General features: G+C 55.5%; 4 protein-coding genes across 6 annotated transcripts in view; 1 reads left to right on the top strand and 3 right to left on the bottom strand.

Annotated features, from left to right (window-relative positions):
- The window catches only part of ORMDL2 (ORMDL sphingolipid biosynthesis regulator 2), a 155981-nt gene that overhangs the window by 80807 nt on the left and 57367 nt on the right, over positions 1–17807 (bottom strand). The window lies entirely within an intron of this gene.
- Positions 2023–5308, top strand: CD63 (CD63 molecule). Of its 2 annotated transcripts, XM_055577246.1 has the most exons (8): positions 2023–2104; positions 2705–2781; positions 3776–3964; positions 4128–4202; positions 4305–4400; positions 4513–4650; positions 4898–4981; positions 5146–5308. In XM_055577246.1, the coding sequence occupies exons 2-8, from the start codon at positions 2716–2718 to the stop codon at positions 5209–5211; spliced, it is 714 nt and encodes a 237-aa protein (XP_055433221.1). In that variant the 5' UTR covers positions 2023–2104; positions 2705–2715; the 3' UTR covers positions 5212–5308. The 2 variants fall into 2 exon arrangements, with proteins under 2 accessions (XP_055433221.1, XP_055433229.1); XM_055577254.1 differs by lacking the exons at positions 2023–2104; positions 2705–2781 and adding an exon at positions 3355–3513.
- Positions 5960–11217, bottom strand: RDH5 (retinol dehydrogenase 5). 2 transcript variants are annotated; one of them, XM_055577139.1, is made up of 5 exons: positions 10524–11217; positions 9625–10047; positions 9199–9457; positions 7397–7560; positions 5960–7132 (listed from the first exon to the last, which is right to left on the bottom strand). In XM_055577139.1, exons 2-5 carry the CDS (start codon positions 9932–9934, stop codon positions 6909–6911), a joined length of 957 nt encoding a protein of 318 aa, XP_055433114.1. In that variant the 5' UTR covers positions 9935–10047; positions 10524–11217; the 3' UTR covers positions 5960–6908. The 2 variants fall into 2 exon arrangements, with proteins under 2 accessions (XP_055433114.1, XP_055433122.1); XM_055577147.1 differs by having other exon boundaries at positions 9625–9952.
- BLOC1S1 (biogenesis of lysosomal organelles complex 1 subunit 1) lies at positions 11347–15154 on the bottom strand. Its single transcript, XM_055577263.1, has 4 exons — positions 14833–15154; positions 14044–14116; positions 11821–11953; positions 11347–11554 (listed from the first exon to the last, which is right to left on the bottom strand). Exons 1-4 carry the CDS (start codon positions 15137–15139, stop codon positions 11444–11446), a joined length of 624 nt encoding a protein of 207 aa, XP_055433238.1. The 5' UTR covers positions 15140–15154; the 3' UTR covers positions 11347–11443.

Raw genomic sequence — 17807 nt, 5'->3', positions numbered from 1 at the left:
GATCTTCCTGGACCAGAGATCGAACTAGTGTCTCCTGCACTGCAAGGCAGATTCTTAACCACTGGACCACCAGGAAAGCTCCTGCCATGGACTTTTAAAACTAATCCTTTTTACACTTGACCCTTTCCTTGTCCCTGGAACTGAGCGACTGCCCTTTTATTGTTTAAGGTCACCTCAGAGAGTGGGGCTTCCCAAGTGGCACTTGTGGTAAAGAACTCGACTGCCAATGCAGGAGACATAAGAGGCGCAGGTTCGATCCCTGTGTCAGGAAGATCCCCTGGAGGAAGGTATGGCAACCCACTCCAGTATTCTTGCCTGGAGAATCCCTTGGACAGAGGAGCCTGGTGGGCTACAGTCCATGGGGTCACAAAGAGTCGGATACGACTAAGTGACTAACACATACACCTCAGAGAGCACCAAGCACCTCGGTGAAATTCATTCTTTTTTGTTTTTCTCTGGGGCAGAGGCACCACCTGTCCCTCCCTCTGAGCTCATCCAGCTGCCACCAGGGGTTTCTGCCTCTGTTCACAGCGTGGGCTTGCTTCTGCCTGCTGGCACAGGATGGGGCCACCAATTCTCTTGCCACACTGGCCCTGTGCCCAGCACATGGCTGGCAGAAACAGATGAATACTCCTTTCTTCAGCATCTTGGCTCCTCCTGCACAGCTCACCTGCGGTGATAACTGGGAAACAAAGTCCAGAAGTGGAGAAGGACATGGCGATCCACTCCAGTGTTCTTGCTTGGAGAGTGCCATGGACAGAAGAGCCTAGTGGGCTGCAGTGCATGGGGTTGCACAGGGTTGGACAGGACTGAAGCGACTTAGCACGCACGCAGGCACGCCAGGTCCAGAAGGGCCTCAGTGTGTCTTACTGGAAGATTGTGATCCTGGAAGCTGGTTCTCAGCCCAGTCCAGATGGCCTTCCTTTTGCTCTTAGTTTCTTTCCTTCCTTGACATATACTGAAGCTCAGGAAATGGTTCTTTAGGCTGGCTGAGAAGAATCTAAGGGGCGGGGCCCAGGCGGGGTTGGGGGGGCGGGGGCAGGTTGTAGTGGCTGGTTATGCTTTAGAACTGTTCACATAGCTCCTGGGGACCACCATGGCTCACAGGGAGGGATGCAGCTTGAGACCACCCCCTCACCTTCCAGTCCTCTCTTGGCCTTGCCCTCTGGGCTGTCCACCAGGATGCGATGGGGCAATCCAGGGTATATGTGCCATGCCCGCGTGAGGGTCGCCCCCAAACCTCCACCGCAACGGGGAGATCCCGGAGGGGTGGGAGGCCACCTCGGCCACCCTCCCACAGAGGGAGGAGCCTGACTCTGACGTGTTTTGATTGGCTGGGTGACATGGTGCTGGGAAGGGCTTCCTCCACTTCTCGGCTCATTACTCTGGAGCTCCAGAAAACGGAGGAGGGGTTAAAAGAGGGGTACGGGAACACCCACTCTAGAACGCTGGAGGCTGTGAGGCTGGGGCCTTTCTTAAAGTTTATTCTGGCCCCACCAGATCCCAGAGAGCCAGCAGTTTCCTGTTGACTCTGGGGCAGGGGTCGGGGGCTGGAAAGGAGTTGGAGCGAGAGGAAGAGGGTGGGCTCTGGGTGGAGGATGAGGAGGCCTTCTGAAGACCATCTGGTCATCTCGCCTCAGCTCTGCAGCCTGACCCGGCGCTCAGAGAGTAACTCCGGGCGGCTTCTCCCTCCTTTGGCTTTCACATGTCTCCTCCCTTTCCCTGAGCCAGAAAGATCTAGGCGGCGCCGGGTCCCGCTCTCCTACCCCGAGGTGGCCCCTTTCTGGGGGCGCCAAAAGGGCCTCAGGCACCCCGAGGTCCTGCCCTTGGTGCCCTCGCTTGGTGGGGGTGGGCGCTGTCTCCGGTCGGGGGCCCCGTGACCTCGACCGGGCGGGGGGCTTGGCCTTCCCCATGTGAGCCCAGTGACTCAGGCCGCAGCTGTTCCCCCGTCACATGAGGGAGGCTGGAGGCCACTCGGCGGGGGAGGGGGCTGTGGCTGGAGCCGGGGCGGAGCCGCGCGCCGGGCGGGGCCGGAGCCGGGGGGTGCAGCTAGACAGCCCCTGAGCAGCGGCGGGAGAGCAGCACACAGCCTCCGGGAGCCCAGGTGAGGCCGCGGGACCCTAGAGGCTGCGGCGGGGAGTGGGGAGGGGGTCACGGGTCGCCCCCAGCTCGGGGACTCGCCCCAGGCCTCCGCAGATCTGCCGCGCTCCCCGCCGCTCCCGAGGCCCTCGCAACTTTTCAACTTGGTGAAGTTCGGGAGGCTCGGGACGGGCTGGGGTGCGGGGGCGCCGGCCGCACTTCTGTTCGTCGGTGATCAGAACCCAGGGGAAAGGTCTCGGGGGTCGGGCTGGGGCTGAGGAGAGTTTTCCGTGACTGGTTGAGTGGAGAGGGGTGTTTAACACCTGGAGGCTGGAGGGCCGAGGGTAGGCGTTCGGTCCTGGCCGCTGCCAGCGCCCTCGGGTGGGTCCAAGGCCCCGCGAGGCGGCGGGGCGGGGCGGGGTCCGGGCTGGGCTGCGGGCGCCCCCACCCCTCTTCTGCGGGTAGAAGAGGGGGCTGAAAGACGTGGATCTGACCGCGGGTTTCCGGGTGGGAGGGGCCGGGAATGGGGGCGGCTCAGGGGAGGTCTCGAGGGCCGGCGGGGAGCTCGGAAAGCGAGATCCCGCCTCGACCGGTTCTGATCCCCCCGCCCGCCCCTCTGCCCCAGGCCAGGCAGCCATGGCGGTGGAAGGAGGAATGAAATGTGTCAAGTTCCTGCTCTACGTTCTCCTGCTGGTCTTCTGCGTGAGTAGGGAGCGGGGCCGGCTTGGGCGCGCTGGCAGGGTGCGGGGCGACCTGGCTCCGGAGGGATGAGGGGTGAGCGGCCAACAATGAAGGCAGCTGGAGACCAGATGTGGGAGGAAAAAGCCCGGGCTACAGGCGAAGCCAGCGCGGCCGTCCTCTCCTCCAGCTTTCGGGAAACTTTGAGGCTGGTTTGGGCCCACAAAGGCCGGTCTCCTTCTCCGTAAGCCCTCCGGGCCCTTCCTGTCTGGTGACCCAGCCTCCTGTGATATGGGGCAGTGGGGCAACCAGCCAACTGCCTGTTCTGATACTATCGCCGCTCTGCGCCTCGCCTCGGGTGTGCCTCTGCTCCCCGCTTCTCTGTTCTTTCTCTCCCGCCACTCCTTCATCCCTCTTCATTCCCTCATCACCCCTCCCGGCCGCTTGGGGGTGGGTAAGGGCTCTGCCCATCTCCATTGCTCCAGTCCTGGGCTCCTGGCTTGAGAGGCTACTGTTTGTACAGGGAGGGACCGGCCACTCTGACCCCTTTAAAACCCCTCCCTTCTCCCAGGCCCAGGAGGCCTGAGGAGCACTCCTCACAGCTGGTGAGGATGTGGTCGCTGATGAGGATAGTGAGAGGGCAATTCTGGGAGCCCTGGAGGCGCAAAGGAAGAGGCTCAAAGGAAGCACTGCTCTTTGTGAGGCATGTGTGTCCTGGGATCAAGACTTACTGGAAACTTCTCTTTTTTGCATTTGGTGAGAAATTGCTTGAAGGAAGGTGTGGTTCTTCCTGAGGGCTTTCTCCCAGAGAGCCTTGAGCAGTTTGCCTAGCCCTCACTGTGGGGCAAGGATGGGTCAACCTCCTCCCCCACTGTCAGAAGTTTCCTGGAGGTGTGAGAATCAGTCTCTCTGGAGTGGGCTTCCATCTGTGTCCTGGGTCAACCGCACCTTCCACCGTGGGGGGCTGGTGGGTGCTGGGTCTTCTGAGTCCTGCCCTGCCCTGCCCTCCTCCTCACAGGCCTGTGCGGTGGGACTGATTGCTGTGGGCGTAGGGACCCACCTCGTCCTGAATCAGACCATCACCAATGGGGCCACCCCTAGTTTCCTGTTGCCTGTGGTCATCATCGCAGTGGGGGCCTTCCTCTTCCTGGTGGCCTTTGTGGGCTGCTGTGGAGCCTGCAAGGAGAACTACTGTCTTATGATCACAGTGAGTGGCTGTGGGCCAGCGTGGGTGCCTGGGGCTGCCAAAAGGGCATTTCTCTGGGCAGGGTTTGGGGGGTGGGTGGGTGAGGGAAACCTTGAATGTTCCTGAGACCGGCAGGGTCCTCCCACCCAGACTCTAACCTGACTCCTATCCTTTGCACCTGCAGTTTGCCATCTTCTTGTCCCTTATCATGTTAGTTGAAGTGGCTGCAGCCATTGCTGGCTATGTGTTTAGAGACAAGGTAAGCAGGGAATAAGGGGAAGTCCTTGCCTCAGAGGCGTGGCTGCTCTGGGACCCAGGTGCCCTGAGTTCTGACCTCCACGGTGCTCCTCCCTATTCCCAGGTGAGATCAGAATTTAATAAGGACTTCCGGCAGCAGATGAAGAATTATCCAAAAGACAACCAGACGGCATCGATCCTGGACAAGATGCAGAAAGATGTCAGTGGGGTTGCTGGGAGCAGGCGTAGTAGGAGGAGGAGATTCTTACCTCCATGTTGAAGATGGAGGGTCACTTAACAGCCTTTCCCCCCATATCTCTGCTCTCCCCCAGTTTGAGTGCTGCGGGGCGGCTAACTACACAGACTGGGAGAAGATCCCGACCATGACCAATCGAGTCCCTGACTCCTGCTGCGTCAATATCACTCATAACTGTGGGGTTAATTTCATTGTAAAGGACATCCATACTGAGGTAGGAAGGGGGCTGAGATAGTAGGGGACTTGGGAAAGCTGGGAAATGTTTCAGGAGGTGAGAGGGACCAGGGGTGGAGGTGAAGAAGGTTGGGGCTCTGGGAAATTAGGCATCAGGGATCGGGAGGGAATCTGCTAATGCTGGGGATAGGATGAAAGGGACAGAGGGTGGGGGAGCCAGGTGGGCATGGAGAGGGGTGTGGGAAATTTCTGACCGGGTCTTGTCTTGTGTGCCTGCCACCCGCCAGGGCTGTGTGGAGAAGATTGCGGCCTGGCTGAGGAAGAATGTGCTGGTGGTGGCTGCGGCAGCCCTGGGCATTGCCTTTGTGGAGGTGAGAGGCACCCTTGGGCATCTGGGGACTAGGGGCAGTGGGAGGGTGCTGAGCAGGGGACTGGTCTGTGGAGGGGAGCCCTGGTTGTCTCTGGGGTCTCTTGGGTGGGTCTCTATCTTGCCTCCCTGACCCCTCTTCACCCCCATCTCTCTCTGTCCTTCTAGATCCTGGGTATTGTCTTAGCATGCTGCCTTGTGAAGAGCATCCGAAGTGGCTATGAGGTGATGTAGGGGGTCTGTCTCTTCAGCCCCCTCATCCAGGGGAGTGGGGTAATATACTCCAGGTTTTTCAATTAAACGGATTATTTTTTCAGACCCCAAAGAGAAAGAGTCTCAATTTATCTTAAAGAGCGATACTTTATCCCTTCTCCCTCTTTATCCATGTTCCCATCCTCTGGGACCCTGTTCTATTTGCACCTCTGGGAAAGGCTGGCCTGTTTGGGGGGGGAGGGGGCAAAAGGAGGATTTTGCTCAAGGCTTTCTTTGGTCTGGCAGTGGATGTGAGGATCCAGAGGAGGTTGAGGCCCACTGCCCTCCCTGTGCTGCCAGGCTCAGTGCTGAAGGGTTCATGAAACCATCTCCCAAGTCAATGGGATTCCCTACAAAGGTCCTACCTGGGAGAGGCCGGCCTACATCCACCGTCGACATCTTCTCCCTGGCCTTCTGCCCACCTCAGAGGTCCCAGCAACTCCCTGCTCCACTAATCCTCAAGGGGGCCTGGCTTCTTTCAGGGTGGTGACAAGTCACTTTTATACCTGTGCGGCCAGTTTATGTCCTTCTTGACTTACTTTAGATAATAGAAGAATTTAAGAGGTGGGTGCCTGTTTTTCCATGGAAACCACCCAGCTTGGCCTTGACTCCTCTTCACCAGCTCTCCACACTCCTATTCCCACTCTTTAACACTGGACTTCAACCTTAGTTCACGCAGAAAGGAGACATCCAACAGTGCCCTCTGGTGGCCACGTCTCTAGGTGCAGCTTCAAACACGCAAGACTGTCCCCTTGCGCCCCCTGTGGGTACTAGATGTTTTGCAGGTACTAAACACGCCAGAGACCCTGGAGGATGTCAGCTTAGGTGGTGGTGGTTGTTGAACCCATGTCTCCTGCGTCTCCTGCATTGGCAGGTGTGGTGTATCCTTTACCACTGAGCCACCAGGGAAGCCCCAGCCTAGGTTAGGAGTTAAATGGGGTCAGTCTCCCACTGTGCAGCCATGAAATTAAAAGATGCTTACTCCTTGGAAGGAAAGTTATGACCAACCTAGACAGCATATTCAAAAGCAGAGACATTACTTTGCCAACAAAGGTCCGTCTAGTCAAGGCTATGGTTTTTCCAGTGGTCATGTATGGATGTGAGAGTTGGACTATAAAGAAAGCTGAGCACCGAAGAATTGATGCTTTTGAACTGTGGTGTTGGGAGAAGACTCTTGAGAGTCCCTTGGACTGCAAGGAGATCCAACCAGTCCATCCTAAAGCAGATCAGTCCTGGGTGTTCATTGGAAGGACTGATGCTGAAGCTGAAACTCCAATACTTTGGCCACCTGATGTGAAGAGCTGACTCATTTGAAAAGACCCTGATGCTGGGAAAGATTGAGGGCAGGAGGAGAAGGGGACAACAAAGGATGAGATGGTTGGATGGCATCACCGACTTGATGGACATGAGTCTGAGTGAACTCTGGGAGTTGGTGATGGACAGGGAGGCCTGGTGTGCTGCGGATCATGGGGTTACAAAGAGTTGGACACGACTGAGCGACTGAACTGAACTCCCACTGTGCACCTTCATTTCTGCCCACCCATAGTGTTTTTTGTTTTGAATAATACACATTTATTGAGTGACTGTTTTATGCCACACACCAGGCAGTACCAGGGTAGGGGACAGAATAAATCAAGAGTCCTTGCCTTGAACAACCATCTTTTGCTGGAGGGCTGGATTTAGTAGACCATCTGGGCAGGCTTGGGAAGGACCCAGGTGAGCACAGCATCCACCAGGCTGGCTGGCAAGTAGGAGGCTGGCAACCAGAGCAGCTTGGCATCCCAGCCTGGGCTGTAGCGGGTTCTGGGGTGACGGGCAGTTAGGGCATGCTCCAGGCACCTGCTCACCTTGGCCAGGTCCGGGTCACAGATCATGTTCATGATACGTTGCTGCACTCTCAGGTCTGCAGCCCAGTGGACGGTTGTGATCAGTGTCCCTGTCCTGCTCCAGCCCACCCCAGGCCGGGTCTCCTGGGGTTCTCAGTCCCCTCCCCAGTTTGGGGTGTGGGCAGGTTGCCTATGGCTGGGGTGTTCTCCTATGGCACCCCCTTCTCCCTCATCCCTTCCCTGACTGCCCTGCATGTCTCCTCCCAGCAGACTGATGCAGGACTGGCCTTCCGGCACCCTTGTTTCCCTTCATGCGCCCCTTCGCGGGCCCAGCTACTCACATTTGGTGAGGAAGGCCTCCCCATAGAGGGCCTGTGTGGCTGGAGGCAGCCGTGCCCAGCAGGCCTGCAGGGTGTCCTCCAAAGTTTCCAGGTTTGTCACATGGGTTCGGAAGAAGCCAGGTTCCACGATAGAGACCCGTACCCCAAAAGGAGCCACGTCTCGCCTGGAGTGAGGGCAGAGAGAGGTTTCTGGGTTCTTGTCTTTATAGGGAGAGGACCTTCAGGGACATGTGTAGGGATGCTGAGATGGGAAGAGAGTCAGGATTTCTGTCAGGAAGAGACATCCCCACTGCCACGGGATGAGGGGCAAGCGGGTCAGAGGGAAGGCGGAGTTTCATTTGTTTTTGTTTTTTGGCCATGTTGTGTCATGCAGGTTATTAGTTCCCCGATCAGGGCTCAAACCCGGGCGCCCTGCAGTCAAAGCATAGAGTCTTAACCACTGGACCACCAGGGAAGTCCCAAGGAGGTTGAGTTTTTCTTCCTTTTGTATTCTCTTCTAGCACCTAGAGCAGGGACCAGCAAACTTCTTAAAGGGCCAGATAGTAAATATTTTCAGCATTGCAGATTTAAATGTTATGTAGGTACTTACATAACTGATTATAGTGTAACTGTTTAAAAATGCAAACGCCATTATTAGCTTGTAGGCAGCTGGCTAGAGATCTGGCCCTGGAAGCACAATCTGCCAACTCCTGAACTGGAAGAATCATGTTCCCTAGATCCCAAAACACGGGGTCGAAAGTGCTGGATCTTTGCTGGGGAAAAATTAGACTGGTGTTTGCTGGGGGAAAGTGGGAGTACCCAGAACAGACTACCCAAGTTCAAGTTGAAAGTATATTTCCATGATGCTGATTAAACGAAAATTAAACAACTGAGGCATAGGGACAAAAGTGGATATTGATGCTATCTGCTGAGTAATGGTGACAGAGGAAGGCTTCCTTCAGGAGGAAGGCTTCCTTCAGAAGGCGGGCTCAGCTTGAGGGAATCAAAGGTCTGTTCCAAATTCAGGCCCTGTTCCTATGGTTGTTGAGTCTGCTTTGTGCTCTCATGGGACTTTGAACATTATTGTCTAAATAGGGGCCAGAGGACATAAGGACCAGGCTCTGTAGGTATACGTGCCAGTGCTCCCACCAGTGTGTGGTCTTGGGTGACTTTGGGTATGTTTGTGTGGTGTGTGTGAGTCCCTCAGTTGTGTCTGACTCTTTGCAACCCCACAGACTGTGGCCCACCGGGCTTCTCTGTCCATGGAATTCTCCAGGCAAGAATACTGGAGTGGATAAGACATTCCCTTCTCCAGGGGATCTTCCCAACCCAGGGATTGAACCTGCGTCTCCTGCATTGCAGGCAGATTCTTTACTGTGTGAGCCACCAGGGAAGCCCATCCCCTAAGGGTGTTAACACCTACCCTTACAGGATTTTAGGGAGAATTGAATGAGAAAGTGTTATGTAAAGGTACTCATGGTAAGTAATGGTTATCATTAGTAACAATAACACTAAGAGAGTGGGATTTTGGGGGCATTTTCTATGTACCAGGCTCTGCTGGAGCCTCACACATACCCTCATTTTACTCACCCATGAGGCAGGCCTCATCGTGATTTAACAGGAGGAACAAGGTGGGAAAAAAACAGTAACTGACCAAGGTCACCAAGCTCAGATGAGTGAAAGCTGGGATCTGAACCCAGGAAGTCGAGCCCTAAACTGTCTCTTAAGCCCTAAACTCCACCATGCCATGTGGTGGGCAGCTGCTAATTTGTTGGTTGAGCAGGCTCCCCCTGAGTTGGGAGCGGAGTCCCTGCCCCCCTCACCTCAGGCTGTCAGAGAAGGCCTCCAGGCCAAACTTGGAGACGCAGTAGCCCCCTCCATTGGCTGCCAGGCGGCCAAGGACACTGGTGATGTTGATCACTCGGCCCCGGGCCTGCAGCAGCAGGGGCAGCAGGGCGAGGGTGACCCCGATGGGACCCAGCGTGTTCACATTCAGCACCCGCTGGAAGTCCTCCCGCGTCTGCCATGGGGTGGGACCAATGATGCCAGCCACACCAGCATTATTCACCAGACCAAAAAGCCCTGTGGGTGGATGAGAGGTGTGGGGTAGGGGAGGCATTCCCATGGCCCCTCTCCTTCCCGGGGGGATCTGAGCCCTGCTACTCCCCCCACACAGTCTCTCTGGCTTCCCACAGCCCCTGTGTGTGCACACCTCACATGTCTATCCCTGTGGCCCCCGCCACACTCACCTGCTTTCCCAACATGCGTTTCCACCCACTTGACTGCCTGCCGGATGCTCTGGGGATCTGTGACATCCAGCAGGGTGGTGTGGAGGCGGGAGGAGGCGACCCGCTGGAGGTCCTCTGCCCCCGAGGGTGTCAGGCAGCTGGCCAGTACTCGGAAGCCTCTCTGGTCCAGCCTCAGAGCAAGGAGCCGCCCAAAGCCCGAGTCACAGCCGGTGATGAAGATACAAGCATCGCTGGCTGGCAGGCACTGCCGGTCCCTGAGCAACCACAGCGCTGCCCAGAGCAAGACACCCAGCAGCAGAGGCAGCCACATGGCTGGAGCCCAGGTGACCTGCAGGTGGCAGCCGAGGCTGGGCAGGGGGACGTGTCTAGCCGACGCTGGCCCTCCAGCCCTCACCCCTCAGATCCTTGCCTAGCTGGAAGTCTCTGGTTTGAGCAAATTGACAAATTACCTGCTTGGCAGATAACCTGCAGACAAACTATGGTTCATCTAAGTAAAGTGACGATCTGGGCAGACCCTGTATCTGTGGGTAACTTAACTGAAAGGTCATGAGCTGGGTCCTGCGCAGACCAGCTGCACGGGAGCAGAGGGATCTTTGTTGTTGCCTCAGCTCCCACTAAACCAGCTGAGCCCTGGTTTTGGAAACAAATAAAGGACACCTGCATTCTAGTCCTGGTGGCTCCAAACTTATTGTGTAAGGCTGAGCACTGCCCTGTGTCTCTGAACTTGTTTTCTCATCTCCCAAGTAGGGCTAACGCCCAGCATGCCCACCTGGGAGCTGTGGAGGATCAAAGGGGATAAAGTGGGAGGGGACACCCGCCAAGCTTTAGGCTTTGAGTTTTCAATATCACTAGTCTTCTCATAGCCACTGTCCCTCCCCTCCCCCCAGCACCCTGCTTACCTCCTCAGAGGAAAGCTGTTGGCAGGTACTATAGCACCTGAAGCTGCTCCTTTTGTTTTGCTTGAGAAACTTGTGGTCCAGGTCTTCCCAGGCTCCCACACTAGCTACAGCTAAGGCCAAAGTCCGTGGCGGGTGGACTGGGTGCCAGAAGTATTAAGTGCATGTGGGGCTGGCGGGGGCAGGGGTGGGGGAGGAGGAGCCAGGGAAGCTGGGCCTGCGGGCTGAAGCCAGGGCTTGGCACCGGCCAGGAGCGCCCGGCTCCCCCCTTGGCTTGGTCTTTTCTAGTGGGGCTTCCTGGCTCTCTCTGTCACTGATTCTTAAGACGAGGGTATCTGTCCAGGATGGCAGCTGCCCCCTTCTGTCCGTAACCTTGGACCTGTCATTCCTTCCCCTCCCCGCCCTGAAGTGCTCCCACACCCAAGAGTTAATCTCCCACCTGGTCTAGACTCATGACACTGCTTAGCACCAGGCTGGGAGAGGCCGTGAGCACGTGGAGGGGCAGAGAGCCAGAGCTGGACCAGGCCTGCTCCCTGTTTTGTTTCTCCTCTGCCGGAAATGGAAGTCCTGGGTTGGGAAGCTTGGGATGGGGCCCACTGCCCTTCTCTGGGGAGGGGTGGGGAACTCCCACGTTCTGCTTATCCGGAAGGTACCTGCAACAGGTACCAGGCCCGAGGAGGAGAAGAGACTTGAGACCTTAAGAGGAAGCTAGTTCCAGTCCCTATCCAAAAGAGACACCCAAAAGGTAGCGTCTCTTAAGAGGAAGAGCCTTTGAATCTTCCATCCCCGCCCCCCACAAGAAGCTAGTAGTTCCTGGAGACAAACATGGAGAAATGGAGGCTTGTGTTTTATTCATGGGCTGTCAGCCTCCCTCCTGCCCGCCCGGGGCAGGTGGGAGATTGGGGCAGGGACAGCAGGCGGGGCTAGGAGGGGGCCGACTGCAGCTGCCCTTTGTAGACGTACTCCAGCGCGGTGGCAATGGTGCGCATGTCCAGCTCGATGCTCCGAGCCCAGTTCTCCACATCCCCAATTTCCTGGAAGGGAGGGGGTGGGAGCCCAGGAGTCAGGGTGGGTGGGGTGTGGCTCCAGGGGCTGGAGCCATCCCCTAGAAAGGGCTTTGCTTGGACCCACCAGCTGCTTTTACCTCTTCCTCTAACTTCCGTGGCACTGGGGCCGTAGATTTCTGGGCTTTCTGGGACTATCCGCACTTCCTTTTTAACCCCAGGCCAGAGGGAAGCCCCTGAGGGTGCAGTCAATGGGGTCATAGGATGAGGCTGGTGAGGCAGGCAGTGTGGCTTACCTTGAGAGCCTGGTTGAAGTTCTCCACCATCCCGATCCACTGGCCTGTCTGCTTGGCAAACTGGGCTGCCTGGACCTGCAGGGTCTTCACCTCATGGTCAAGCTTCCTCTGGTTCATGTAGGCCTGGGCCACACTAGAGGTTGGAGGAGGAGGGAGGCCACATCACCCAGCTGGTGGGGAGTGGTCTCCAGAACTAACATCCCAGGGCTGCAGTAGGAGGCTGCTCAGGAGTCAGGATGGAGAAAACCTTGGGATTTCAGCCATTCCTGGATGTAAGGCAAGTGACTACGAGAGCATGCAAGTGAGCCCGGTCCCTTCCTTCCATTCCCAGGATTCCCAGGAGAGCTAACTAGATATGACCATTTCCTGCCCTGAAAGGAGCTCCCAAAGCTGGGGGAGAGAAGGGAGGGTGCACTTGGTCAGCAGGGGTGGAGCGGGTACCACTGGGGAAGAAGCTGGGAGGGAAAAGGGGCCGTGGGGAGGCTGGGAAAATCCAGCAGCAGGGACACATCTGGCAATGATTGGGAGGCCAGGGATCCGTGCAAGAAGTTGGGAAGGGAAATCGGGCCCCTCCCTGAATCCGGGGTGGGATGGGAGAGCAACCCCCTCCCCAGGAACTCAGGGTCAAGAGAAGACATCCCAAGGGCTGCTTCCTGGCTCTGTCTCTCTCCCAATCCTCCTTTCGCCCACACAGATGAACGAACACACACACGCACTCTCTCTTCCTTCTGCTCCAGGCAATAGTCTTTCTTTTCTCCTTAATCACAGTTCGCTGCAGTTCCATTACTGCCATGAGGTTGGTATCCCCAGTCCTCTGCCCACTCACTCCCACCCCCCCAGTAATTGTGCAACAATTGTTCTCCCTAATTGGTTGATGAATCTTTCATTCTCCGCCCCAAAGTTCTAGGTCAGCTGGGAGACTCCACATCCGGTGCCCCCACCCACTGGAATCTGTGGGGGCTGGAGGGGAGCAAGGGGGTTGTGTGTGGGGGGGTTGTTCCAGAGAGTGGGATGGACACCTGACAGGGGCTGAGATAGACTGAGCCTTTGTTTTCCTTTCCCGGGAATGAGAGGAGCTGTGGGCAGCAACACAAAAGGCTTTCTAATCTGGCTTTGGCTTAGCTGCCCTCTAAGCTGGACATAGGGTGGCCCCAAGCAAAGAAAGAGAAGCGGGAGAAGCCTGGGCCAACCTCACAGCAGAGCCCAGGAGGCGCCGACGTGGGAGGGAGGGAAGGCGTCGACCCTGTCCCTTCTCTTTGGGAGATAGCTGGGTCACAGTGCGGGGTGTTATAGGAGCTGAAACAGGAATCGCAGGGGGCTCCCAATGCTTCAAGTTTCCCCTGGGAGCTCCTGAAATCCCTATTTACCCCATTGACCTCCTGCTTTCTCTCATTCACATTGAGTGGAGGGGGAGAACTGGAGCGGGGATCAGAGGTCCCAACCACAGCCTTCTCTTCCCCTAATCTTCCTGAGATGAGCAATGAAGATGACAGTCCCTGCCTGGCTCACTTGGGTGACTCAGTCTCTGAATTCACAACCAAGCTATTCCACTTGCCCTGGGTAGAAGGCATCACACTGCCTCCTTTCTCCCAACAGATGGCCTGGCTATCAAATCATCATCTCTGCACTTTTCTGGGTCACTTGGGGTCAAGAGGCAATGTTCTCTACTCCTTCCCATGTATCTGGTCATTACTGGCATCCTTACTTAGGATGGGAGCAAGGGGTGGTCTCTGGAGACCTGGAAGGATGAGGGCGTGTCAGCCTGGCTCTGCGGTGGCTCCTGGCATAGGTTCTGCCCTCACCCTCACCAGCTGTGTCATCTCTTTCCTGCCAGTTGCTCTCCAGACTTGCCAGAGGGTGGGAGGTGCAGAAGGAGAGGGTGGGAAGCTGTAGGGAAGGACGGTGCTCTCCCTCCCGCTGGAAGTGACAGCTGGACTTGGAGGGGTGAAGGGACATGGCCAGATGGCATCAAGTCGTGAGCACCAGGGAGGTTATTGTTGGGAAAGGGAAATGTGGCTGCTTCTCCACCGGCCACAGCTGCTCCCCCTTGCCCAATGTTAGGGGTCAGAGCTGACTCAAGACTCTCTCCATAAAAGTTAAGCTGTGTGGGGGAGGGTAGGGGAATGAGAGGAACAGCTCCTCCCCTCAGGAGCAGCCTGAAGGCTAGGCCAGTGCCTAAACTTGGGTGGAGGGGTGTTCGTGTTGACAGAAAGAGGTTCATACCCTACATTGAGGTGATCGACCAAAGCTTCTGTCAGGCAGGTCGCTGCAGTGATGGCCTCTCGCCTTCTCTTCTCTGGGTGGAGGGGGAAAAGGGATTAGATAGACTTGTTTTTTTGAGGAGTGATGCTTAAGGTTCCCCACCCATTCATTATTCTGCTAGCTATGGGAACACCTCAAGTCATTCCAGAGTGCCAGAGCTGACAGGGCCTTGCAAAACATAAAGCAAACCCTTTCCTTTTCGAGGTGAGGAAACCGGTAGCCTGAGAAGGGAAGCGATTCGCCCAGGGACGCTAAGTCCTTGGCAGCGACCAGGACTCCAGACTCTCAGGCACATTTTCCCCACTGGTTTGGCCTAAAGGTTGGTAACTCTGGGGTTCTCAGCCTGGATTCAGAACACAAGGGCCCCATCCCCATTTCGGCAGTTTCAGGCCTCCAAGAATCCCAGTCCTGTCGGGTCCTCAACACCCTCCTCTCTTCAGGAGGTTTCCTTCCCACTTCCAGGACGAGCGGCCCCCTGGACCAATCGGCACAGCGTTCCGTGAACAGGGGGCGGGGCTAGGATACTGCGAACACAGCGCAGGGGACGTTGCCTAGGGGGACGCTAATGCTGCTAAAGGGACCAGAGCCATTGGCAGGGGAACGGAACTCCCCTCCACCAAAGCTCCTGTAATTTCCTCTACCCCAAGCCCGCGCCCTTCCCCGGATCTGGGCCGTTACTTGAGATCCAGGCCCCGGGCTGAGGCTAGGCCGCGGAGGGAGAGAAAACGGCGGGCTGGATACTCGGCTTACCCTGAAGCTCTTTGCGCTCATTCTGCTTGGCCTGGTGTTCTTTAAGCAGGCGGGACAGCATGGTCGCGGCGGCCTCGGGGTAGGGCGTGCCCAGCCCCCCTCCGACTCGCGGAACTGGACCTCGCAGCTCCGCTCCCGCGGGGCCGGGGTCACGTGGCCGCAATGTCACGTGAGGCCCGGAACCGCCCTCCTCTTGAGACCTGGGGTGGTAGGTAGAGAGGATCTTGGCTGGGAAGGGAGGTGATAGTAGGGGCAGGTGAGCTCTTGTCTTTATTGGGCACTCACTTTGGTAAGTGTAGGAAGACATTTTCTTTAGTACTCAGGTTGCAGAACAGTTTTTAATCTCCTCTGGATCCCAGGATCCTAGGAGGGTTGTTGTTGCCAGGCTGTCTATCATGGTTCGGTTGTTGCGGGAGCAGAGGTTCCCAGGACTCATTGAAATTCTTTTCCTTCCCTGGCCTTTTCCTCCTGGCAGCTCTGGCCGGTTCTCAGTGAATCCTCAGCTCCTCCCTCTAGAGGGGGAATGCTGTCCTCTCTCTTCAAGCCCTGTCTCTTCTCGCCATTCCGCCAGAGTCCCTCAGCGTTTTAGGCATTTTCAGCGGCCTCCTAGGGAGCTTTGCTAATTTGGCTGGCTATGTATGGTGAATGTGCCATTCCACCTCTGTCCTTTTCTGGTCAGGGAATGCAAGCCCATTTTATTTCAGTCTTACCAGCAAAACAAGTGCTGCTGCCAAAGTAGAAGGTAAATTATATAACACCTCTCTGAACTAATGAAGTGTTTCTGGGATTAACCCCAATAAGAAAAAAATATAAACATCACCAACATGTACTCGCTCTTACAACATTCTCTTCTTGGTGCACCGTACACCGACATGCTGGGTGGCTTTGGGCAAGTTGTGTATCTACGCTGGATGTTGGTTTTCTCCTTAGTAAAATTAGAAGATTGGATTAAATCAGCGGTTCTCAGCCTTAGCTAAACATTAGACTCAGTTGGGGAAGTTTTAAAAAATATGCCTTGGTCCGTGACCAATCTCTGAGGGTGGAGGCCTGGTACAAGTATTTTTTAAAAAGTTGTTCAAGTGAATGTAATGTGCCCCCAAGGTTGAGAACCACTGCACTAAACCATATCTAAAGCTGTTTTCAAAACTTTGGTGTTCTCTCACTTCAGTTACATGGTTGAAAATTGACTTCATTATATGTACTTGCAGGGGGAGGAGAAATGGCTGCTGACTGATTTAGAATAGAACATTCTTGAATTTCTGAGTCAGAGTTGAAGATTACTGATCAGTTCATTCAACTCTTTGCAGAACAGCATCTTAAATCCCAGGGAGCTGCCCAGCTGTCAAAGGATTAGTGAGTGAAGTGGTTAACTAGCAGCAGAAAGCAGAACATTAAGTGCCAAAATAAAAACTCTGAATAAAAAGTGTTGGGCTGGGACTTCCCTGGTAGTCCAGTGGCTAAGACTCCACGCTCCCAATACAGGGGGCCCAGGGTTTGATCCCTGGTTGGGGAACTAGATCCCACATGCCGCAACTAAGACCCAATGCAGCCAAATAAATAAGTATTAAAAAAAAGTGTTGGATATTGTGTTTGTGTGTCTGTGCTTATTATATGGATACTTCTTTAACAATATCTCCTGAGTACTTAATGCCATGTGTGAGTCACTCTACGTGTATTACTTCATTTAATTCTGAGACTAGTCATGTGAAATATAACAACGTGCAGATGAAGAATCTGTGGTACAGAGCAGTGCAGTGATAGAGCTCATAAGCGGTCGAGCTAGGATACAGAGCCGGGTTATCTGATGCCAGAGCTTGAGTGTAACCCCTGTACTATACTGCAGAAACTATGGGAGAGACCCCAGCAGGGGGAGGCCCAGAGCTCTTTGGGGGACAGCTCCCTGTCTCTTGTCACTATGACTCTCTATGCCTGTGGAGCATCAGTTGAAGGGAATACCAGCAGGGGAGGAATGTTTGGGAAGAGGCTCTACTCCAGAGAGAAGCTGATCAATAGAAGCGGGAAGAATGAGAGCACCGCAGGGCAGCCTTGCCAGTCCTCCCCCCTTCTGGCTTTTGCTTCCAACTGCAGTGAGCAAGCAAATTGGAGGCAGACTGGAAGATGCCCGGTGCCTCACTCCCAAAGCTGAGAGAGAAAAGCAGAGGTTGGAACGGGTGGCAGAGGATGGTGATAAGTGGACCTGTGAAACAGAGGGCAGGGGCTAATGAGGGGGGTTGGCGTTGGGGGTTTCAGTGGTGAGTCTGTAATTTAAGATTAGGGTGACTCATGGTGAGTGCCAGGCCCATCCTGTGTTACCCTCACCCGCTTGGCACAACCGCCTGACATTTTCACAATCAGTATAGAGACTGCCAGGGCTCTGCAGACATCAGCCCCACCCTCCTTTCCCACACACCGGCTGTTCCTTTGCCCTAGAGCTGAGCAGAGGACCTGGGTACCTGTATCTGGGGACTCCAGCTGATCTCTCCAGGGTCTTCCTCCACCTCCTCTTTTTCTGGGCCCCTGTGGCTCACTGTCTAACCTCAGTCTCTAGTGTTGTTGAAACTCAGCTCCACCTGCCTTTGGTAGAGATGGACACAGGCTGCATGCATAGTAGGAAAATGACTCTTGAAATCTGAAATCTCTTTCTGACCACCTCTCCTTACACTTTCCCACCCAGATTATTTTTCCCCTTAGAATCAGTGAATGTGCCCCCATACTCCTTTTGTTCACTCATTTCTCTGTTCTTCTCAGGCCTCTCTTTCAGAGTTTGCTTTAATTAGCAAGCTTCAGGCTGACTGGCTGGGCCAAGCCTTAGGGCCGGAAGCTGCTGAGTTGTTAGGGATTGGGTGAGGACTGAGGCAAGGACATGGTGTGAGTGGAGAAGGCTTCTCATACTGGGAAATCTGGCTGGGCTTCAAGAGGGGGGCCGTTGGTGGTGTGGCCGAGTTCCAAATGTTGGCCTGGGGCCAGTGCTCAGA

This window comes from Bubalus kerabau, chromosome 1 (genome assembly GCF_029407905.1).
Source record: "Bubalus kerabau isolate K-KA32 ecotype Philippines breed swamp buffalo chromosome 1, PCC_UOA_SB_1v2, whole genome shotgun sequence".
Lineage (NCBI taxonomy): Eukaryota > Metazoa > Chordata > Mammalia > Artiodactyla > Bovidae > Bubalus > Bubalus kerabau.
This window is presented reverse-complemented; position numbering and strand designations above follow the sequence as displayed.